Below are 23,933 nucleotides of genomic sequence, written 5' to 3'. Positions count from 1 at the left end.
GGATATTGGAAATGTTATCAAAGTTTACTGGAGGACAATTTATTCTTAACTAAGACAACATAATTTATAACTGAATTTTTACAGTACAATATAGGTTCAGCAAATGCCCTTATTGTTTGAGATACCTTTAAATGTACCTTCAGAGGACAATTTATTCTTAACTAAGACAACATAATTTATAACTGAATTTTTACAGTACAATATAGGTTCAGCAAATGCCCTTATTGTTTGAGATACCTTTAAATGTACCTTCAGAGGTCATTCAATTCAATATTCATCAGTAAAAAAAAAGCAGTTTCTGTCTAAAGAGACATGACTAACAAGGGAAATATATGAACTAATAGTACAGGTAGATAGCAATAAAAACGGTACTACAGAGATACAAAATAAGTTAGAGGAAAAACAAATAGAACTGGAGGAACTTATTCCAGAACCATCTAATGTAATCTATCACAAAAATATAGCAAACTGGATGGAATATGGACAAAAATGTACCAAATTCTTCCTGAATCTCCAACACAGGAACGATACCAAAAATAATTTGCAGAAACTCGTTACTAAAGATGAAGTCATCTATGATTCTCCAAATTATATTTTAAAAGAGAAAGCTAAATATTTTAAGCAGATTATTTCTTTTCCGTCTCATCCCCACCCTCTGAATGACGATTACTGTAAGGAATTCTTTCCAAATAATACAAAAGAGAAAAATTAACAAATGTACAAAAGGATCAGTGCGAAGGCCAAATCACAGAGGATATTAAATCCTTTCAGTCTAGAAAAACCCCAGGGCTTGATGGCAAAAACCCCAGGGCTTGATGGCAAAAACCCCAGGGCTTGATGGCAAAAACCCCAGGGCTTGATGGCAAAAACCCCAGGGCTTGATGGCAAAAACCCCAGGGCTTGATGGCAAAAACCCCAGGGCTTGATGGCATACCTTTTTTGATATACTCAAAGCCCCATTATTAGCTTGTTTTAACTACTCCTATAGAAATGGTAGTCTGTCAGGTACTCAGCAGGAAGGTCTGATTTCACTATTATTAACCCTCCCGTTGTCCTAGGGTCAAAATGACCCGCCACTGTGTTGAACCAACTTTATTTAATTTTTATATTTTTTGGATCATTTGTGAGAAGGAGGCAGTGATACTTTCTTTAAAGTGATCCCAAAAATATAAAAATGTAATAAAGTTGGTTCAACACAGTGGCGGGTCATTTTGACCCTAGGACAACGGGAGGGTTAAAACAAGACTCAGATGGCAAATATAAAGATCCAGTCCATCTAAAAAACTGGAGGCCTCTTACACATCAATGTTGTGATGCAAAAATACTAGTGAAATGTATAGCAGTCAGAATTAAAAAGGTTTTACCAGGTGTTGTTCATCCTAATCAGACAGGTTTTTTTACATGGACGATACATTGGAGATAATATACGAAAACTATTAAAAATAATAGACCAACATGAAACATCTAAGAAGCCAGGTCTGGTATTTAGAGCGGATTTTGAAAAGGCCTTTGATAAAGTAAGATTGGATTTTATTTATAAATGCCTGGATTTTTTTCCATTTCGGTGAGTCTCTTATAAAATGGGTAAAAGTAATGTATAGCATCCCCAGGTGTAAAATAGTAAATAGAGGTTAGTTCTCAGAGAGTTTTGAAATGTCAAGAGGAGTTAAACAAGGGTGTCTGCGGTCACCATATCTATTCGTTATGGCCATCGAAATGCAAGTTATTAAAATCAGATCTAATAACAACATTAGAGGATTAGAAATCCAAGGCTTAAAAACAAAGGTGTCCATGTATGCCGATGACTCAAGTTTTATAGGAAGTTCGCAAACTAGATCCCTGCAATGTCTTATTGAAGATCTAGATAACTTTTCTGGACTCTCTGGAGTAAAACCTAATTATGATAAGTGTACAATATTACGTATTAGGCCTTAAAAGAATGCAGGTTACCTAAAAAATGGGCTGACGGTGAAGTAGACATACTTGGTGTTCATCACACAATATGTAAATGAGCTCTCCATGATGAATTCCAATAGAACACTAGACAAATAGACGAATCCTGCAACCATGGAGAGGTTAATACTTGTCTATTTATGGAAAAATTACACTGATTAACTCCTTCAACTCCTTCATGTCTCAGTTTACACACTTATGGCGCTGCCTACTCCTGATGACTTGTTTTTCAAATCATATCTCGGGGGTCTCAGATGGTTGAGGGACAGCTCTCGGGGAACTGTGGGGGGGATCTTGGAGGGCTGGTGTGCCTGGCGGTTGGGAGCTTGGGCCGGTGGCTGATAGGTCGCTGGTTCGTGTCCCCGTCTTGACCTTGTGGGGTACAGGTTAGTCGAGGTAATTGAGGTAATATGTACAAGTAGGTAGAGGTAAAGTGACTATGCATAGTTAATAAACAGAGAGTAGCAGCAAATAGTTCGGGTAGCCATTTGATTAGCTGTTCAGGAGTCTTATGGCTTGGAGGTAGAAGCTGTTAAGAAGCCTTTTGGACCTAGACTTGGCGCTCCGGTACCACTTGGTGTGCGTTAGCAGAGAGAACAATCTATGACTAGGGTGGCTTGAGTCTTTGACAATTTTTAGGGCCTTCCTCTGACACAGTCTGGTATAGAGGTCCTGGATGGCAGGAAGCTCGGCCCCAGTAATGTACTGGGCCATACGCACTACCCTCTGTAGTGCCTTGTGTCATCTGTGGATCTGTTGGGGCGGTATGCAAATTGGAGTGTGTCTAGGGTTTCTGGGATAATGGTGTTGATGTGAGCCATGACCAGCCTTTCAAAGCACTTCATGGCTACAGACGTCAGTGCTACGTCTCTGTAGTCATTTAGGCAGGTTACCTTGGTGTTGTTGGGCACAGGGACTATGGTGGTCTGCTTGAAACATGTAGGTATTACAGACTCTCTCAGGGACATGTTGAAAATGTCAGTGAAGACACTTGCCAGTTGGTCAGCGCATGCTCTGAGTACACGTCCTGGTAATCCGTCTGGCCCTGCGGCCTTGTGAATGTTGACCTGTTTAAAGGTCTTACTCACATCGGCTACGGAGAGCGTGATCACACAGTCGTCCGGAACAGCTGGTGCTCTCATACATGCTTCAGTGTTGCTTGCCTCGAAGCGTGCATAGAAGTCATTTAGTTCGTCTGGTAGGCTTGTGTCACTGGGCAGTTCGCGGCTGTGCTTCCCTTTATAGCTTGTGGGGAACATTCAGGGGAACGTTCCTATGAAAACGTTACTTAATGACCAAATTAGACTCTTAAGGGAACGTTCTCTAAATTTGTGAGAACGTTTGTTGTTAGCTGGGAGGGAACAGATGGTCGTCTGCTGTTGTTGTGAATGTGTGTTGACGTGTTCTGTCCCCACCAGATGTCTGCAGCGGGCAGCCTATCACCACGCCCCTCCCTGTACCGTACCCTATCAGACGAGAGTGTGTGTAGCAGTAACAGGAAGGGCTCGTCCTACGCCTCCTCCCATAGCTCCATGCTGGACCAGGCGCTGCCCAATGACATCCTGTTCTCCACCACTCCACCCTACCATGCCACCCTGCCACCACGTATGCCAGGACAGGGGGGCTCCAACCTCAGGAGTAAGTATTGCACAAACACATCCACGCACAGACACACACAGACGCACCCAAGCACACACACACAGATGCACACACACACACACACACACACACACAGACACACACACACAGACACATACACTCACACACACACACACACACAGACGCACACACGCAATGGAGATGTAGCTAGTGTGTCAGTCATGAAGTGTGCATTAAGCAGACATCTGTCACAGCCAGCTAATGCTCCCTCACTGAGACTGAAAGCTTGAAGCGCCATCTCCTCCCTGTGTTCTCACACTGAGAGAGCACCAGGCCATCACACTGAGAGAGCACCAGGCCATCACACTGAGAGAGCACCAGGCCATCACACTGAGAGAGCACCAGGCCATCACACTGAGAGAGCACCAGGCCATCACACTGAGAGAGCACCAGGCCATCTGAAAATGTATGAGTTAGAGAGATGTGTCCGGGCTAGACTAGACTGACCAGTGGCAGCTGAGATGGGGAGAGGAAGAGGCATGTGACATGAACATGCGCAATCCTCATTAGGACAGCTACACTGTCTGTCAAACAGAGTGTCCTGTTCACCTGTCATACCCTGTCTGTCTCTTCTCTCCCCTCCTCGGTTTCATTTCCATATTGGTCTTCATTGCTCTGGTGACATAGAGATAATGTCTTCGAAATGCTGCTGGTTCTTCTCTCTTCACCCTCTTAGCTGGTTCTTCTCTCTTCATCCTTTCAGCTGGTTCTTCTCTCTTCACCTTTTTAGCTGGTTCTTGTCTCTTCACCGTCTTAGCTGGTTCTTGTCTCTTCACCCTCTTAGCTGGTTCTTCTGTCTTCACCCTCTTAGCTGGTTCTTCTCTCTTCACCCTCTTAGCTGGTCCTCCTCTCGTTACCCTCTTAGCTGGTTCTTCTCTCTTTCCCCTCTTAGCTGGTTCTTGTCTCGTCACCCTCTTAGATGCTTCTTGTCTCGTCACCCTCTTAGCTGGTTCTTCTCTCTTTCCCCTCTTAGCTGGTTTTTCTCTCTTCACCCTATTAGCTGGTTCTTGTCTCGTCACCCTCTTAGCTGGTTCTTCTCTCTTCACCCTCTTAGCTGGTTCTTCTCTCTTCATCCTCTTAGCTGGTTCTTCTCTCTTCACACTTTTAGCTGGTTCTTCTCTCTTCACCCTCTTAGCTGGTTCTTCTCTCTTCATCCTCTTAGCTGGTTCTTCTCTCTTCACACTTTTAGCTAGTACTTCTCTCTTCACCGTCTTAGCTGGTCCTCTTCTCTTCACCTTTTTAGCTGGTTATTGTCTCTTCACCGTCTTAGCTGGTTCTTGTCTCATCACCCTCTTAGCTGGTTTTTCTCCCTTCTCCCTCTTAGCTGGTTCTTGTCTCGTCACCCTCTTAGCTGGTTCTTCTCTCTTTCCCCTATTAGCTGATTCTTCTCTATTGCCCCTCTTAGCTGGTCCTTCTCACTTCACCCTCTTAGGTGGTTCTTCTCTCTTCACCATCTCAGCTGGTCCTCTTCTCTTCACCTTTTTAGCTGGTTCTTGTCTCGTCACCCTCTTAGCTGGTTCTTCTCTCTTTCCCCTATTAGCTGATTCTTCTCTATTGCCCCTCTTAGCTGGTCCTTCTCACTTCACCCTCTTAGGTGGTTCTTCTCTCTTCACCATCTTAGCTGGTTTTTCTCTTTTCACCCTCTTAGCTGGTGTTTCTCTCTTCACCCTCTTAGCTGGTTCTTCTCTCTTCACCCTCTTAGCTGGTTCATCTCTCTTCAACCTCTTAGCTGGTCCTCCTCTCTTCACTCTCTTAGCTGGTTCTTCCCTCTTCACCCTCTTAGCTGGTTCTTCTCATCACCCTCTTAGCTGGTTCTTCTCTCTTCACCCTTTTAGCTGGTTCTTCTCTCTTCACCCTCTTAGCTGGTTCTTCTCTCTTCACCCTCTTAGCTGGTTCTTCTCTCTTCACCCTATTAGCTGGTCCTCCTCTCTTCACCGTCTTAGCTGGTTGTTCTCTCTTCACCCTCTTAGCTGGTCCTCCTCTCTTCACCTTTTTAGCTGGTTCTTCTTTCTTCACCCTCTTATCTGGTCCTCCTCTCTTCACCTTTTTAGCTGGTTCTTGTCTCTTCACCCTCTTAGCTGGTTCTTCCCTCTTCACCCTCTTAGCTGGTTCTTCTCTCTTCCCACTCTTAGCTGGTTCTTGTCACTTCACCCTCTTAGCTGATTCTTCTCTCTTCACCCTCTTAGCTGGTTCTTGTCTCTTCACCCTCTTAGCTGGTTCTTCTCTCTTCACCCTTTTAGCTGGTTCTTTTCTCTTCACCCTCTTAGCTGGTTCTTCTCTCTTCACCCTCTTAGCTGGTTCTTCTCTCTTCACCCTCTTAGCTGGTCCTTCTCTCTTCAATCTCTTAGCTGGTCCTCCTCTCTTCACCCTCTTAGCTGGTTCTTCCCTCTTCACCCTCTTAGCTGGTTCTTCTCGTCACCCTCTTAGCTGGTTCTTCTCTCGTCACCCCTTTAGCTGGTTCTTCTCTCTTCACCCTCTTAGCTGGTTCTTCTCTCTTCACCCTCTTAGCTGGTTCTTCTCTCTTCACCCTATTAGCTGGTTTTTCTCTTTTCACCCTCTTAGCTGGTTTTTCTCTCTTCACCCTCTTAGCTGGTTCTTCTCTCTTCACCCTCTTAGCTGGTTTTTCTCTCTTCACCCTCTTAGCTGGTTATTCTCTCTTCACCCTCTTAGCTGGTTCTTCTCTCTTCAACCTCTTAGCTGGTCCTCCTCTCTTCACCCTCTTAGCTGGTTCTTCCCTCTTCACCATCTTAGCTGGTTCTTCTCGTCACCCTCTTAGCTGGTTCTTCTCTCTTCACCCTTTTAGCTGGTTCTTCTCTCTTCACCCTCTTAGCTGGTTCTTCTCTCTTCACCCTCTTAGCTGGTTCTTCTCTCTTCACCTTCTTAGCTGATCTTCCTCTCGTCACCCTCTTAGCTGGTTCTTCTCTCTTCATCCTCTTAGCTGGTTCTGCTCTCTTCACCCTTTTAGCTGGTTCTTCTCTCTTCACCCTTTTAGCTGGTCCTTCTCTCTTCACCATCTTATCTTGTCCTCCTCTCTTCATCTTCTTAGCTGGTTCTTCTCTCTTCATCCTCTTAGCTGGTTCTTCTCTCTTCATCCTCTTAGCTGGTTCTGCTCTCTTCACCCCTTTAGCTGGTTCTTCTCTCTTCACCCTCTTAGCTGGTCCTCCTCTCTTCACCCTCTTAGATGTTCCTCCTCTCTTCACCCCTTTAGCTGGTTCTTCTCTCTTCACCCTCTTAGCTGGTCCTCCTCTCTACACCCTCTTAGCTGGTTCTTCTCTCTTCACCCCTTTTAGCTGGTTCTTCTCTCTTCACCCTCTTAGTTGGTTCTTCTCTCTTCACCCTCTTAGCTGGTTCTTGTCTCTTCACCTCTTAGCTGGATCTTCTCTATTCACCCTTTTAGCTGGTTCTTCTCTCTTCACCCTCTTAGCTGGTTCTTCTCTCTTCACCGTCTTAGCTGGTTCTTCTCTCTTCACCCTCTTAGCTGGTTCTTCTCTATTCACCCTATTAGCTGGTCCTCCTCTCTTCACCGTCTTAGCTGGTTCTTCTCTCTTCACCCTCTTAGCTGGTCCTCCTCTCTTCACCTTTTTAGCTGGTTCTTCTTTCTTCACCCTCTTAGCTGGTCCTCCTCTCTTCACTCTCTTAGCTGGTCCTCCTCTCTTCACCTTTTTAGCTGGTTCTTGTCTCTTCACCCTCTTAGCTGGTTCTTCCCTCTTCACCCTCTTAGCTGGTTCTTCTCTCTTCCCACTCTTAGCTGGTTCTTGTCTCTTCACCCTCTTAGCTGATTCTTCTCTCTTCACCCTCTTAGCTGGTTCTTGTCTCTTCACCGTCTTAGCTGGTTCTTCTCTCTTCACCCTTTTAGCTGGTTCTTTTCTATTCACCCTCTTAGCTGGTCCTTCTCTCTTCACCCTCTTAGCTGGTTCTTCTCTCTTCCCCGTCTTAGCTGGTTCTTCTCTCTTCACCGTCTTAGCTGGTTCTTCTCTCTTCGCCGTCTCAGCTGGTCCTCCTCACTTCACGTTTTTAGCTGGTCCTTGTCTCTTCACCGTCTTAGCTGGTTCTTCTCTCTTCACCCTCTTAGCTGGTTCTTGTCTCGTCACCCTCTTAGATGGTTCTTCTCTCTTCACCCTCTTAGCTGGTTCTTCTCTCTACATCCTCTTAGCTGGTTCTTCTCTCTTCACCTTCTTAGCTGATCTTCCTCTCGTCACCCTCTTAGCTGGTTCTTCTCTCTTCATCCTCTTAGCTGGTTCTGCTCTCTTCACCCTTTTAGCTGGTTCTTCTCTCTTCACCCTTTTAGCTGGTCCTTCTCTCTTCACCATCTTATCTTGTCCTCCTCTCTTCATCTTCTTAGCTGGTTCTTCTCTCTTCATCCTCTTAGCTGGTTCTTCTCTCTTCATCCTCTTAGCTGGTTCTGCTCTCTTCACCCCTTTAGCTGGTTCTTCTCTCTTCACCCTCTTAGCTGGTCCTCCTCTCTTCACCCTCTTAGATGTTCCTCCTCTCTTCACCCCTTTAGCTGGTTCTTCTCTCTTCACCCTCTTAGCTGGTCCTCCTCTCTACACCCTCTTAGCTGGTTCTTCTCTCTTCACCCTTTTAGCTGGTTCTTCTCTCTTCACCCTCTTAGTTGGTTCTTCTCTCTTCACCCTCTTAGCTGGTTCTTGTCTCTTCACCCTCTTAGCTGGATCTTCTCTATTCACCCTTTTAGCTGGTTCTTCTCTCTTCACCCTCTTAGCTGGTTCTTCTCTCTTCACCGTCTTAGCTGGTTCTTCTCTCTTCACCCTCTTAGCTGGTTCTTCTCTCTTCACCCTATTAGCTGGTCCTCCTCTCTTCACCGTCTTAGCTGGTTCTTCTCTCTTCACCCTCGTAGCTGGTCCTCCTCTCTTCACCTTTGTAGCTGGTTCTTCTTTCTTCACCCTCTTATCTGGTCCTCCTCTCTTCACCTTTTTAGCTGGTTCTTGTCTCTTCACCCTCTTAGCTGGTTCTTCCCTCTTCACCCTCTTAGCTGGTTCTTCTCTCTTCCCACTCTTAGCTGGTTCTTGTCACTTCACCCTCTTAGCTGATTCTTCTCTCTTCACCCTCTTAGCTGGTTCTTGTCTCTTCACCCTCTTAGCTGGTTCTTCTCTCTTCACCCTTTTAGCTGGTTCTTTTCTCTTCACCCTCTTAGCTGGTTCTTCTCGCTTCACCCTCTTAGCTGGTTCTTCTCTCTTCACCCTCTTAGCTGGTCCTTCTCTCTTCAACCTCTTAGCTGGTCCTCCTCTCTTCACCCTCTTAGCTGGTTCTTCCCTCTTCACCCTCTTAGCTGGTTCTTCTCGTCACCCTCTTAGCTGGTTCTTCTCTCTTCACCCCTTTAGCTGGTTCTTCTCTCTTCACCCTCTTAGCTGGTTCTTCTCTCTTCACCCTCTTAGCTGGTTCTTCTCTCTTCACCCTATTAGCTGGTTTTTCTCTTTTCACCCTCTTAGCTGGTTTTTCTCTCTTCACCCTCTTAGCTGGTTCTTCTCTCTTCACCCTCTTAGCTGGTTCTTCTCTCTTCAACCTCTTAGCTGGTCCTCCTCTCTTCACCCTCTTAGCTGGTTTTTCCCTCTTCAACATCTTAGCTGGTTCTTCTCGTCACCCTCTTAGCTGGTTCTTCTCTCTTCACCCTTTTAGCTGGTTCTTCTCTCTTCACCCTCTTAGCTGGTTCTTCTCTCTTCACCCTCTTAGCTGGTTCTTCTCTCTTCACCCTATTAGCTGGTCCTCCTCTCTTCACCGTCTTAGCTGGTTCTTCTCTCTTCACCCTCTTAGCTGGTCCTCCTCTCTTCACCTTTTTAGCTGGTTCTTCTTTCTTCACCCTCTTAGCTGGTCCTCCTCTCTTCACTCTCTTAGCTGGTCCTCCTCTCTTCACCTTTTTAGCTGGTTCTTGTCTCTTCACCCTCTTAGCTGGTTCTTCCCTCTTCACCCTCTTAGCTGGTTCTTCTCTCTTCCCACTCTTAGCTGGTTCTTGTCTCTTCACCCTCTTAGCTGATTCTTCTCTCTTCACCCTCTTAGCTGGTTCTTGTCTCTTCACCGTCTTAGCTGGTTCTTCTCTCTTCACCCTTTTAGCTGGTTCTTTTCTCTTCACCCTCTTAGCTGGTTCTTCTCTCTTCACCCTCTTAGCTGATTCTTCTCTCTTCCCCGTCTTAGCTGGTTCTTCTCTCTTCACCGTCTTAGCTGGTTCTTCTCTCTTCGCCGTCTCAGCTGGTCCTCCTCTCTTCACGTTTTTAGCTGGTCCTTGTCTCTTCACCGTCTTAGCTGGTTCTTCTCTCTTCACCCTCTTAGCTGGTTCTTGTCTCGTCACCCTCTTAGCTGGTTCTTCTCTCTTCACCCTCTTAGCTGGTTCTTCTCTCTTCATCCTCTTAGCTGGTTCTTCTCTCTTCACCATTTTAGATGGTTCTTCTCTCTTCACCCTCTTAGCTGGTTCTTCTCTCTACATCCTCTTAGCTGGTTCTTGTCTCTTCACCTTCTTAGCTGATCTTCCTCTCGTCACCCTCTTAGCTGGTTCTTCTCTCTTCATCCTCTTAGCTGGTTCTGCTCTCTTCACCCTTTTAGCTGCTTCTTCTCTCTTCACCCTTTTAGCTGGTCCTTCTCTCTTCACCATCTTATCTTGTCCTCCTCTCTTCATCTTCTTAGCTGGTTCTTCTCTCTTCATCCTCTTAGCTGGTTCTGCTCTCTTCACCCCTTTAGCTGGTTCTTCTCTCTTCACCCTCTTAGCTGGTCCTCCTCTCTTCACCCTCTTAGATGTTCCTCCTCTCTTCACCCCTTTAGCTGGTTCTTCTCCCTTCACCCTCTTAGCTGGTCCTCCTCTCTACACCCTCTTAGCTGGTTCTTCTCTCTTCACCCTTTTAGCTGGTTCTTCTCTCTTCACCCTCTTAGTTGGTTCTTCTCTCTTCACCCTCTTAGCTGGTTCTTGTCTCTTCACCCTCTTAGCTGGATCTCCTCTCTTCACTCTCTTAGCTGGTCCTCCTCTCTTCACCTTTTTAGCTGGTTCTTGTCTCTTCACCCTCTTAGCTGGTTCTTCTCTCTTCCCACTCTTAGCTGGTTCTTGTCTCTTCACCCTCTTAGCTGATTCTTCTCTCTTCATCCTCTTAGCTGGTTCTTGTCTCTTCACCGTCTTAGCTGGTTCTTCTCTCTTCACCCTTTTAGCTGGTTCTTTTCTCTTCACCCTCTTAGCTGGTCCTTCTCTCTTCACCCTCTTAGCTGGTTCTTCTCTCTTCCCCGTCTTAGCTGGTTCTTCTCTCTTCACCGTCTTAGCTGGTTCTTCTCTCTTAGCCGTCTCAGCTGGTCCTCCTCTCTTCACGTTTTTAGCTGGTCCTTGTCTCTTCACCGTCTTAGCTGGTTCTTCTCTCTTCACCCTCTTAGCTGGTTCTTGTCTCGTCACCCTCTTAGCTGGTTCTTCTCTCTTCACCCTCTTAGCTGGTTCTTCTCTCTTCATCCTCTTAGCTGGTTCTTCTCTCTTCACCATTTTAGATGGTTCTTCTCTCTTCACCCTCTTAGCTGGTTCTTCTCTCTACATCCTCTTAGCTGGTTCTTCTCTCTTCACCTTCTTAGCTGATCTTCCTCTCGTCACCCTCTTAGCTGGTTCTTCCCTCTTCATCCTCTTAGCTGGTTCTGCTCTCTTCACCCTTTTAGCTGGTTCTTCTCTCTTCACCCTTTTAGCTGGTCCTTCTCTCTTCACCATCTTATCTTGTCCTCCTCTCTTCATCTTCTTAGCTGGTTCTTCTCTCTTCATCCTCTTAGCTGGTTCTGCTCTCTTCACCCCTTTAGCTGGTTCTTCTCTCTTCACCCTCTTAGCTGGTCCTCCTCTCTTCACCCTCTTAGATGTTCCTCCTCTCTTCACCCCTTTAGCTGGTTCTTCTCTCTTCACCCTCTTAGCTGGTCCTCCTCTCTACACCCTCTTAGCTGGTTCTTCTCTCTTCACCCTTTTAGCTGGTTCTTCTCTCTTCACCCTCTTAGTTGGTTCTTCTCTCTTCACCCTCTTAGCTGGTTCTTCTCTCTTCACCGTCTTAGCTGGTCCTTCTCTCTTCACTCTCTTAGCTGGTCCTCCTCTCTTGACCATTTATCTGGTTCTTGTCTCTTCACCCTCTTAGCTGGTTCTTCCCTCTTCACTCTCTTAGCTGGTTCTTCTCTCTTCATACTCTTAGCTGGTTCTTGTCTCTTTCCCCTCTTAGCTGGTTCTTGTCTCTTTCCCCTCTTAGCTGGTTCTTCTCTCTTCACCCTCTTAGCTGGTTCTTGTCTCGTCACCATCTTAGCTGGTTCTTCTCTCATTACCTCTTAGCTGGTTCTTTTCTCTTTCCCCTCTTAGCTGGTCCTCCTCTCTTCACCCTCTTAGATGTTCCTCCTCTCTTCATCCCTTTAGCTGGTTCTTCTCTCTTCACCCTCTTAGCTGGTCCTCCTCTCTTCACCCTCTTAGCTGATTCTTCTCTCTTCACCCTCTTAGCTGGTTCTTGTCTCTTCAACCTCTTAGCTGGTTCTTCTCTCTTCACTCTTTTAGCTGGTTCTTTTTTCTTCACCCTCTTAGCTGGTCCTTCGCTCTTCACCCTCTTAGCTGGTTCTTCTCTCTTCCCCATCTTAGCTGGTTCTTTTCTCTTCACCGTCTTAGCTGGTTCTTCTCTCTTCACCGTCTCAGCTGGTCCTCCTATCTTCACGTTTTTAGCTGGTCCTTGTCTCTTCACCGTCTTAGCTGGTCCTTCTCTCTTCACCCTCTTAGGTGGTTCTTCTCTCTTCACCCTCTTAGCTGGTTCTTCTCTCTTAACCCTCTTAGCTGGTTCTTCTCTCTTCATCCTCTTAGCTGGTTCTTCTCTCTTCACCATTTTAGCTGGTTCTTCTCTCTACACCCACTTAGCTGGTTCTTCTCTCTTCATCCTCTTAGCTCGTTCTTCTCTCTTCACCTTCTTAGCTGGTCTTCCTCTCGTCACCCTCTTAGCTGGTTCTTCTATCTTCATCCTCTTAGCTGGTTCTGCTCTCTTCACCCTTTTAGCTGGTTCTTCTCTCTTCACCGTCTTAGCTGGTCCTTCTCTCTTCTCTGTCTAATCTGGCCCTTCTCTCTTCACCCCTTTAGCTGGTTCTTCTCTCTTCACCCTTTTAGCTGGTCCTTCTCTCTTCACTGTCTTATCTGGCCCTTCTCTCTTCACCCCTTTAGCTGGTCCTCCTCTCTTCACCCTCTTAGCTGGTCCTCCTCTCTTCACCCTCTTAGCTGGTTCTTGTCTCTTCACCCTCTTATCTGGTCCTCCTCTCTTCACCCTTTTAGCTGGTTCTTCTCTCTTCACCCTCTTAGCTGGTCCTCCTCTCTTCACCCTCTTAGCTGGTTCTTGTCTCTTCACCCTCTTAGCTGGTTCTTCTCTCTTCACCCTTTTAGCTGGTTCTTCTCTCTTCACCCTCTTAGCTGGTTCTTCTCTCTTCATCCTCTTAGCTGGTTATTCTCTCTTCACCTTCTTAGCTGGTCTTCCTCTCGTCACCCTCTTAGCTGGATCTTCTCTCTTCATCCTCTTAGCTGGTCTTCCTCTCGTCACCCTTTCAGCTAGTTCTTCTCTCTTCACCGTCTCAGCTGGTCCTCCTCTCTTCACATTTTTAGCTGGTCCTCCTCTCTTCACCCTCTTAGCTGTCTCTTCTCCCGTTACCCTCTTAGCTGTCTCTTCTCCCGTTACCCTCTTAGCTGTCTCTTCTCCCGTTACCCTCTTAGCTGTCTCTTCTCCCGTTACCCTCTTAGCTGTCTCTTCTCCCGTTACCCTCTTAGCTGTCTCTTCTCCCGTTACCCTCTCGTAACTGTCATGCCTGATGGATGCTGATTGTTGTGAAGGGAAGCTGTTACGAGCTCTCTCTTCTCTATCTTTTCTCTTTCTCCCCCACACTAAAACATTCCAATTTGGTAAATTGTTGATAACTCTGAGAGAGACTCAAATTGGAGTCAGGAGATTATCTCTCTCCCTCGCCTGTCATTTTTAAAAGACTCAGTGAAATAAGAGCCTGTTTATTGCATTCCCTGTCTGTCTGTCTGTCTGTCTGTCTGTCTGTCTGTCTGTCAGAGAGAGAGAGAGAGAGAGAGAGAGAGAGAGAGAGAGAGAGAGAGAGAGAGAGAGACTTTTCAGAAATGAAACAACAAATGTAATTCCTAAATTAAATACAAAATAACATATACATTCAACTCATTTCATCAACAGAAAAGTTTCCCCTCCTCCACAAAACAAACCGCTCCTTCGTAGGCCCACTTCTCCTCAAACAATGGGAGATCTTTTACAGCTGAGAAGAACTCAAAATGAACTTTTATTCTTGCTTTCACTAATCCTTTAAAAACACATCTTACATCCTGCCCATATCCCGTTTCTATCTTATGTTTCCTACTCAGAAAAATTGACATCTTAGCTTGTCCCAAAATAAAATGTAACAGTTGACATTTTCTTTTCTGTTGCTTATTATATTGAACCCCCCCCCCCAAAAACAGTGTTATTGAAAATCTCCCCTACAGCTTTAAACCAAGACTCCAGCATTTCCAATAGAGGTTTTATCCTCTCACACTCCATAAAACAGTGAATGGTTTCTCTTATATTACAAAAAGGACATCCATCTCCAACATCTGAGTTAATAACAGATACAAAAGCATTAACTGCAATGATGCCATGCAAAACCCTCCATTGCATATCCCCAGTACCCTTTTGTAACGGAGGCTTGTACAGTGCTCTCCATGCTGGCTTTACCTTGTCATCAATGCCCAATTTTACCCTCCAGGGAGTGTCTTTTCTATTTTTCAATGTATCTTTATTCAACACCTTGACACACCCCCTATATATGTCTTTCCCATTCACCTCATCCAAACCCACCTCTTCCAACCCTCTCAAATCCAGTAATAACGCCTTTCTTTCTGACTCTGGGATATTGGGTGTAATCCCTAGTCTTGGAAATGGGACGTTTTCATCTTGTACCTTCTTCTTGTGACTATTCAGCATACCCCACTCTTCTGCTGACAGAGCCTTCCTGCAGCTTCCCAGCAGTTGTCCGACAATCCTTTCCGACCTCACCCCCAAATGTTCAGCCACCCGTCTTCCATCCATTAAGGTGGGCCCAGCCATGGCCATTAACTGTTTTAAGGTGACGATTTTGCCCTTCACCAGAATCTTGGAGAAATGTGGAACAGCTGCAGTTGTACAATACAAAAAAAATACAAAAAAATGTAAATGTTCAATCCAGTCTTGCCCCATACACCAGAGGTTCCTCCAACAGCCAATGCACTAACTCCGCTGAAGTTCGTCTGGACACCTTCATTATGCTCCACACCCTAAGAAGGCCTCTGTAAAACGGAGGTACTTCCTCCCTAGAAATCTGGCTACTATCAACCAAAAATAAAGCCTTCTTTAAACCTAATCCCCCAACCTGCTGTAATACAAGACCTGCCACCCCTCTCCAAACCACATTTTCCGGTCCATAAAGCAACCTTTGAATAAACTGAAACCGGAAAGCAGCAGCCCTACTAGCAAGATGTACAAGACCTTGTCCCCCCTCCTCTTTTGACAAATACAAAACACTTTGTGGAACCCAGTGATATTTATCCCAAAAGAAATCCACAATAATTGCCTGTATCTTAGCCAGAAGGCCAGATGGTGGCTCTAAAACTGACAACCGATGCCACAGTGCAGAGGCAACCACATTGTTAACTATAATAGTGCGCCCCCTATATGACATACGAGATAACAACCAACGCCATCTCCTCATCCTCCCTTCCACCATTTCAACCACCCCAATCCATTTTTTTTTCCATTGTCCCCTCATCTCCTAGGTACACTCCAAGATACTTAAAACCTACCTTACACCATTCCAGCCCCCCTGGCAAAGCCATGATCCCTCCAGACCATTCTCCAATCTGTAAAGCACAACTTTTTTCCCAATTTACCTTTGCAGAGGATATTCCACTAAAACGATCAAACATTAGACTCAAACTATCCACCTCCGCTTGATTTTTCACTAAAACAACTACATCATCAGCATAGGCTGAGAGACGAATAGGAGGAATATCCTCTGAAAGGTACACCCCTTCAATGCGACTTCTAATGCTATTTAGTAGTGGCTCTATAGCAATGGATATATAACATTCCTGACAAAGAACACCCCTGCCTAATACCTCTACACACTTTAAAAGGAGCACTCAAGCCACCGTTAACTTTGAATACACTTTCAATGTCACCATATATCACCCTTATCATGGCAATAAAACCAGAGCTGAACCCAAACGCCTCAAAAGTGTGCCATAAGTATTGATGTTCAACTCGGTCAAATGCCTTTTCCTGATCAATTGAAATTAGACCAGCATCCAACCCAATAGCCCTAGAGACGTCCCAAAAAATCACAAATCAGAGAAATGTTATCCCCTATCTGCCTGCCAGGAAAAACACAGTAGGACTGGTCCGTATGTATGATTTGCCCCATCACCTCCCTCAGCCTGTTGGACAAAGCCTTTGACAGGATCTTATAATCAGTGCACAATAAAGCCACCGGCCTCCAGTTCTTCACCTCCCTAGGGTCACCCTTTTTGGGCAGTAGGGTGAGGACAGCCCTTCTGCAGCTTATTGGTAGTAACCCTCCGGTTAAACTATCATTAACTACTGCTAGCCAATCCTCTCCCAACATAGCCCAAAAATATTTTAAAAAGTCAACGGGAAGCCCATCAATGCCTGGTGCCCTTCCATTTTCATGCCTTTTAATGCAGTGTATAGCTCCTGCAAAGACAATGGTTGCTCTAGCTCAACCTGAGTTTCTGCAGCCACCTGTGGGAGCCCATCAAGGAACTGCTGTGTCACTGTTTTATCCTCTTTGTACTCACACTGGTAGAGCTCAGCATAGAACTCTACTGCCCTCTTTCTAATTTCACTAGGGCTAGTGAGCTCCTGTCCAACAGCTGATTTGAGACAATGAATAATGTTTCTTTGTCCATTATTTTTCTCTAAACCAAAGAAAAATGTGGATGAGGCATCCATTTCAGAGATTCCTTGAAACGTACTTCTCACCAATGCCCCCTGTGCTCTGATACCCAACAGGTCTGCCAATGCAGCTTTTTTCCTCTTGAGGGCCTGAGTATGGCCTCGATCTCCTGTGGTCTCAACCAACGTCATGAGTTCCACTATTTCAGTCTCTAGGGCTTTCATTGATCTGGTGATATCCTTGGTGACATTCCTTGTGTATTGATTACAGAATTGTTGAATCTGAATTTTCCCTATATCCCACCACTGTTGAAGGGATACAAAACTGGCCTTTTGAGACCTCCACCTCTCCCAGAAAAAACTAAAACATTTCCTGAAGTGAGCATCACTCAATAAAGTTATATTAAAATGCCAGTGTGCGCTTTTGGGTTTTACATCGTTAATGAACACCACCTCTGTTATTAAACAATGATCAGAAAATCCCACTGGGGTTATCACACTTGATTTACAGACCTGAGATTGATGCTCAAAACAATAAAACCTATCTAAACTGGCCATAGAGATGGTGTACTCTCTCACATGGGCCCAGGTGTACTGTCTCGTGCCTCCATGTTGACTCCGCCAAATATCACACAGTTCGTGTGTTACAATGAGGCGTTAAAAAAAAGTCATTGAGGCTATATGAGGTTCTTTGTGATTTCTATCTAAATCACTGACTGTGCAGTTAAAATCCCCAGCAATAAAAACTCTTCATTATTACATTTCTCAATGGTATTTGAAAATGTGTCTAAAAAACATGCCCTCTCAACTGCCACCACTGGGGCATATACATTTATCAGACACATAGTGATGTTTTCATACCCCGCTCTAACTTTTAATAACCTCCCCTCAACTACCTCTTCAACCTCATATGACAAAGGCAAAAACCCTTTTGAGAACAAGATGGCCACACCCCCACTTTTTGAGTTTTTATGACTACACACCACTGCCCCCCCCCCACTCCTGTTTCCACATAACTTCATTTTCCAAATTACTATGTGTTTTTTGTAGAACATTTGTCACTTCCCTTTCCCCTAATTAACTCATACACTATGGTTCTTTTTTTAACGTCTCTTGCCCCATTTACGTTTAAAGAAGAAATCTTAAAACTGCTCATGGATGGAAAAAAAATACAAAGGACGACACATAAACCACATCTCTTTACAGAGTTAAGGCTGCGACTGAACTCTTTCATTTTCTTTAGAATTTACATCACTTATCACTCTCGTGACCACTTTCTTGAGTCTAGCAATTTCAGGGCTTGTCAAACCTCCCCCTGTTATTTTTGACATCAGAAACTTTGCTGATTCAATAAACAATTCACTTTCATGGAAATAATCTGTTACATTATAATCCTGCATATATATCTTCCCTTTTGTCAACTTCAGAAATTGATGTACCTTATCAATCACATACCTCCCTTCCACCCCATTTATCTCACTATTTTGTTGTGACGCATCAGATGACTCACTCTCGCTATCCTCCCCAGAAGAAAACTCCACCATCTCTACAACCTGTTTATCTTCAACTGATTTATCAGTCTCTACCTTCCTCTTGGAGTTAGACCCTTCACCACCCCTTACATTCTTCCTCTTACTCCTCGGTACTTTGAAAACAGCTGCTTCCTTTTCCATTATTTCAATCTCCTCTTGACCTCCAATTTCATTTTCCAGCACCACCTCAGCGACGGCAGTCGCAATCTCACCGACTTTTTCCCCTCCTTCTTTGTTCTGATCTACCACAATTGCCCTCGTATCCACACTGCCTTCCTCTCCTACCATATCTGCCCACCTTCTCCCTTCCCCTGCACCCTTAGCATGTTCATCCCTTCGCGGTGGTGCATTAGCTGCACCAGCACTAGAGCTGCTACCATATAATCTGCACGCTCATTCTCGGGACAATTCCGCACCAAATGCCCCTCTCTTCCACAGCCAAAGCATTTCATTGATTCAGTAGAAGCGTAGAAGACATAATCAAATCCATCAATCTTAAAACTGAATGCTAAATTCAGTTGATGAATGTCCTTTTTTTTAATTATATGCACTTGTCTCCTATGAGACACGACATGTTTCAGCAACAAACCATTTGCATCCAAAAATAACCTTCTTTATTGTAGATACAAGTTGACCATGACGAGATAACTCTCGCTCCAACACTTCATCTCTAACAAATGGTGGCACGTTAGAAAGTCTAACTTTCTTCACCGGATTCATAAGCGGATATCTGCGTCTCCCGCAACACAACACCACTCTCAACTATCTTATTCACCTTTTCAATGGAATCTAAAAATATCACTACAGCGCTATTCATCCTTGAGGCTGATTTGATGCTATCATACCCAATAATAGCACCCACTGCCATGTTACATTCTTCCACTGAACACCCGGCCGCAGCAGGAATCTTTACTCCATGTCGCCGACTAAGTTTTTCAAACTCCAAACTTCCGCGAGTGGCCATTGCAACCAGCCTCACCCGCTGGTTGTGCCCTAGCGAAAAACAACCTGAACAATCCCACCACCCCTATACGTGCTTAGTGATAGTTAGACAAGATAACCTTAAAACAACTAAACTAATCAATATAAATATATACACACCAAAACCCAATAGAGTGAAAAAATTTCCAGTCGCTCTCACACTCACTCCTGCTTCACGACTCACTCCCAGCATGCACTCCAACGAGAGAGAGAGAGAGAGAGAGAGAGAGAGAGAGAGAGAGAGAGAGAGAGAGAGAGAGAGAGAGAGGCGGGAAGAGAGAGAGAGAGAGGAGGGAAGAGAGAGAGAGAGCGAGAGAGAGAGAGAGAGAGAGAGAGAGAGAGAGAGAGAGGAGAGAGAGAGAGAGAGAGAGAGAGAGAGAGAGAGAGAGAGAGAGAGAGAGAGAGAGAGAGAGAGAGAGAGAGAGAGACAGAGAGAGAGGAGAGAGAGAGAGAGAGAGAGAGAGAGAGAGAGAGAGAGAGAGAGAGAGAGAGAGAGAGAGAGAGAGAGAGAGGAGAGAGAGAGAGAGAGAGAGAGAGAGAGAGAGAGAGAGAGAGAGAGAGAGAGAGAGAGAGAGAGAGAGAGAGAGAGAGAGGGAGACAGAGAGAGAGAGAGAGAGAGAGAGAGAGAGAGAGAGGAGGGAAGAGAGAGAGAGAGGAGGGAAGAGAGAGAGTCAGATATAGTGGAAGTGAAAGGATAGGAAGGGAAAGAAAGTGGTTGTTGATTGAGACCTGAAGACATCCTTTGAGACAAGTCATTTATCACCCTTCAGAGGAGAGAGGAGAGATGGTGTAGTGGGGAAATTTAAGATTAATACATTTATATTCCATTAGGACTAGTTAACACAATGTTTAGCATATTTATGTTTCCTCTTTCTGTAATAACAATAATACTAATATTTCCAGTGTTCTGTTATTGTATTCTGGGAGTCTGTGAGATTCTTTAGTTATGTGTTTCTATATGTGATCTCAAATGACTGCCTCGCCTGGTTCACCAACTACTTCTCAGATAGAGTTCAATGTGTCAAATCGGAGGGCCTGTTTGGTCTGGACCTCTGGCAGTCTCTATGGGGATGCCACAGGGTTCAATTCTCGGGCCGACTCTTTTCTCTGTGTATATCAATGATGTCGCTCTTGCTGCTGGTGACTCTCAGATCCACCTCTACGCAGACGACCCACCCGACTAGAATCACTACTCTCGACGGGTCTGACCTAGAGTATGTGGACAACTACAAATACCTAGGTGTCTGGTTAGACTGTAAACTCTCCTTCCAGACTCACATAAAGAATCTCCAATCCAAAGTGAAATCTAGAATCGGCTTCTTATTTCGCAACAAAGCCTCCTTCACTCATGCTGCCAAACATGCCCTCGTAAAACTGACTATCCTACCGATCCTTGACTTCGGCGATGTCATTTACAAAATAGCCTCCAACACTCTACTCAGCAAATTGGATGTAGTCTATCACAGTGCCATCCGTTTTGTCTCCAAAGCCCCATACACTACCCACCACTGTGACCTGTACGCTCTTGTTGGCTGGTCCTCACTACATGTTCGTCACCAAACCCACTGGCTCCAGGCCATCTATAAATCACTTCTAGGCAAATCCGCGCCTTATCTTAGCTCATTGGTCACCATAGCAACACCCACCCGTAGTATGCGCTCCAGCAGGTATATCTCACTGGTCATCCCCAAAGCCAACACCTCCTTTGGCCGCCATTCCTTCCAGTTCTCTGCTGCCAATGACTGGAACGAACTGCAAAAATCTCTGAAGCTGGAGACTCTTATCTCCCTCACTAACTTTAAGCGTCAGTTGTCAGAGCAGCTTACCGATCACTGCACCTGTACACAGCCCATCTGAAATTAGCCCACCCAACTACCTCATCCCCATATTGTTATTTATTTTGCTCATTTGCACCCCAGTATCTCTATTTGCACATCATCTTTTGCACATCTATCATTCCAGTGTTAATACTAATTGTAATTATTTTGCACTTTGGCGTATTTATTGCCTTACCTCCATAACTTGCTACATTTGCACACACTGTATATATATTTTCTGTTGTATTTTTTGACTTTATGTTTTGTTTTACCCCATATGTAACTCGGTGTTGTTGTTTTTATCGCACTGCTTTGCTTTATCTTGGCCAGGTCGCAGTTGTAAATGAGAACTTGTTCTCAACTGGTTTACCTGGTTAAATAAAGGTTAAATAAAAATTAAATAAATGAAAATTAGACTGTGCTCAGAAAAGGCACATTAGACTTTTGTCCTCTGTAACTAGAACTTTATAATCTCTGTACCTCTTTAGCAGACCTTAGACCTTTGACCTGATGCTCACTGGGTCTTGTGTACAGCTCCTAGCCAAGGACACTGGGTCTTGTTTGGTCTTTCTTACAAGATTTAGTGACCTTGTTGATAGAACAGTTGTTCCTGTTAGTGGTTATAAGGGCGGAAGTCCTGTTAGTCATTTTCTCTGGTTCTGTGCTAGAGGTGAATTAATTTAGATTAATCTACAAATGATCTGAAGTCAAATACCTTGTGTGTACTGGTCACTGACCTGACTGTCTTCTCTCTCTCTCGAGGTGAGTTCTGGTTCTCTGACGGCTCGCTGACTGACAGGTCAAAGTTCAACGACCCTGGTCTCATGCCCCTCCCTGACCCCGCCTCCGGACTCGACTGGTCACATCTGGTGGACGCCGCACGCGCCTTCGAAGGTAAGGAGCAGGGTGGTGTGTGTGTGAGCGCATTAGCATCTGTGTGAGCGCATTAGCATCTGTGTGAGTGCATTAGCATCTGTGTGAGTGCATTAGCATCTGTGTGAGTGCATTAGCATCTGTGTGAGTGCATTAGCATCTGTGTGAGTGCATTAGCATCTGTGTGAGTGCAGTAGCATCTGTGTGAGCGCATTAGCATCTGTGTGAGTGCATTAGCATCTGTGTGAGTGCATTAGCATCTGTGTGAGTGCATTAGCATCTGTGTGAGTGCATTAGCATCTGTGTGAGTGCATTAGCATCTGTGTGAGTGCATTAGCATCTGTGTGAGTGCATTAGCATCTGTGTGATCGTGAGCATGTGTAGAATATCTAACTACTGTAGAATCTGTAACTACCGTAGGATCTTAAACTACTGTAGAATCTGTAACTACTGTAGAAGTTGTAAATACTGTAGAATCTCTAACTACCGTAGAATCTGTAACTACTGTAGAATCTGTAACTACTGTAGAATCTCTAACTACCGTAGAATCTGTAACTACTGTAGAATCTGTAACTACTGTAGAATCTCTAACTACCGTAGAATCTGTAACTACTGTAGAATCTGTAACTACTGTAGAATCTCTAACTACCGTAGAATCTGTAACTACTGTAGAAGCTGTAACTACTGTAGAATCTCTAACTACCATAAATCTCTAACTGCCATAGAAACTCAAACTACTGTAGAATCTGTAACTACCATAGAATCTCTAACTACTGTAGAAGTTCTAACTACCATAGAAAATCTAACTACCGTAGAAACTTTATGTGCCATAGAAGCTTTAACTACCGTAGAATATCTAACTACCATAGAATATCTAACTACTGTAGGAGATCTAAATACTGTAGAATATCTAACTACCGTAGAATCTCTAACCACTGTAGAAGCTTTAACGACTGTAGGAACTCCAACTACCGTAGAAGCTCTAACTACTGTAGAATATCTAACTACCGTAGAAGTTCTAACTACATTTACATTTACATTTTAGTCATTTAGCAGACGCTCTTATCCAGAGCGACTTACAGTTAGTGAGTGCATACATTATTTTTTATATTTTTATTTCTTTCATACTGGCCCCCCGTGGGAATCGAACCCACAACCCTGGCGTTGCAAACGCCATGCTCTACCAACTGAGCTACATCCCTGCCGGCCATTCCCTCCCCTACACTGGACGACGCTGGGCCAATTGTGCGCCGCCCCATGGGTCTACTGTAGAATCTCTAACTACTGTAGAAGTTCTAACTACCGTATAAGTTATAACTACCGTAAAATGTCTAACTACTGAAGAATCTCTAACTACTGTAGAAGTTCTAAGGAAGAGAGACCCATAATTAAACGGAGCTGAAATACCCTAACCCTATATCTCCCTGCATCCCACTGCTGGCTTGCATCTGAAGCTAAGCAGGGTTGGTCCTGGATGGGAGACCAGATGCTGCTGGAAGTGGTGTTGGAAGGCCAGTAGAGGGCGTTCTTCCCTCTGCTCTGAGGAGATCCCAGGGCAGTGACGGGGACATTTCCCTGTGTTAAGGCTGCTGACTTTTGGATGGGACGTTACATGGCTGTCCTGACTCTCGGTTGTCATTAAAAATCCCATGGCACTTATCTGTCACGTCTCCTCCCGTTGATCCCCTCCGGCGCTCTGATTCGCCGGTCTACTGAGCCACCGGTCTGAGCGCACCACCTCGGCAACACCGGAATGGAAACCCAACGCACCCTAATCACCTCCAGCGCACCTGCACCTCATCATCTCATCACCACCCCTATTTAGCCCTGGACTGTTCTGGATGATGTTGTGTGTGATTGTTAAGCTTCGTGCCGGTTACTCTATCTTTGTTATTTATCTTTGTCATTGTTAAGTAAACCTTGACCTTGTTAATTCCTGCATCTGCGTCACGCCTCTTCGTATACTCAGTACGCGTCACATTATTGTAAGTGTAGGGGTTTTAACCCTGGTGTCATGGCAAAATTCCCATCATGGCCACCTAATCATCCCCCTCATTCCTAACTACTGCTTCTAGAGCCCTAACTACTGCTTCTAGAGCCCTAACTACTGCTTCTAGAGCCCTAACTACTGCTTCTAGGGCCCTAACTACTGCTTCTAGGGCCTGACTACTGCTTCTAGAGCCCTAACTACTGCTTGTAGAGCCCTAACT

General features: G+C 45.0%; 1 protein-coding gene across 1 annotated transcript in view; it reads left to right on the top strand.

Annotated features, from left to right (window-relative positions):
* The window catches only part of LOC121558081 (signal-induced proliferation-associated 1-like protein 2), a 166,925-nt gene that overhangs the window by 112,725 nt on the left and 30,267 nt on the right, over window positions 1-23,933 (top strand). Inside the window, exons 9-10 of the mRNA XM_045227059.1 lie at window positions 3,372-3,591; window positions 21,613-21,744. Coding sequence (XP_045082994.1) covers window positions 3,372-3,591; window positions 21,613-21,744 — 352 coding nt within the window. The remainder of the gene's footprint in view (window positions 1-3,371; window positions 3,592-21,612; window positions 21,745-23,933) is intronic.

Source organism: Coregonus clupeaformis, chromosome 18, assembly GCF_020615455.1.
Source record: "Coregonus clupeaformis isolate EN_2021a chromosome 18, ASM2061545v1, whole genome shotgun sequence".
Taxonomy (NCBI): domain Eukaryota; kingdom Metazoa; phylum Chordata; class Actinopteri; order Salmoniformes; family Salmonidae; genus Coregonus; species Coregonus clupeaformis.
This window is presented reverse-complemented; position numbering and strand designations above follow the sequence as displayed.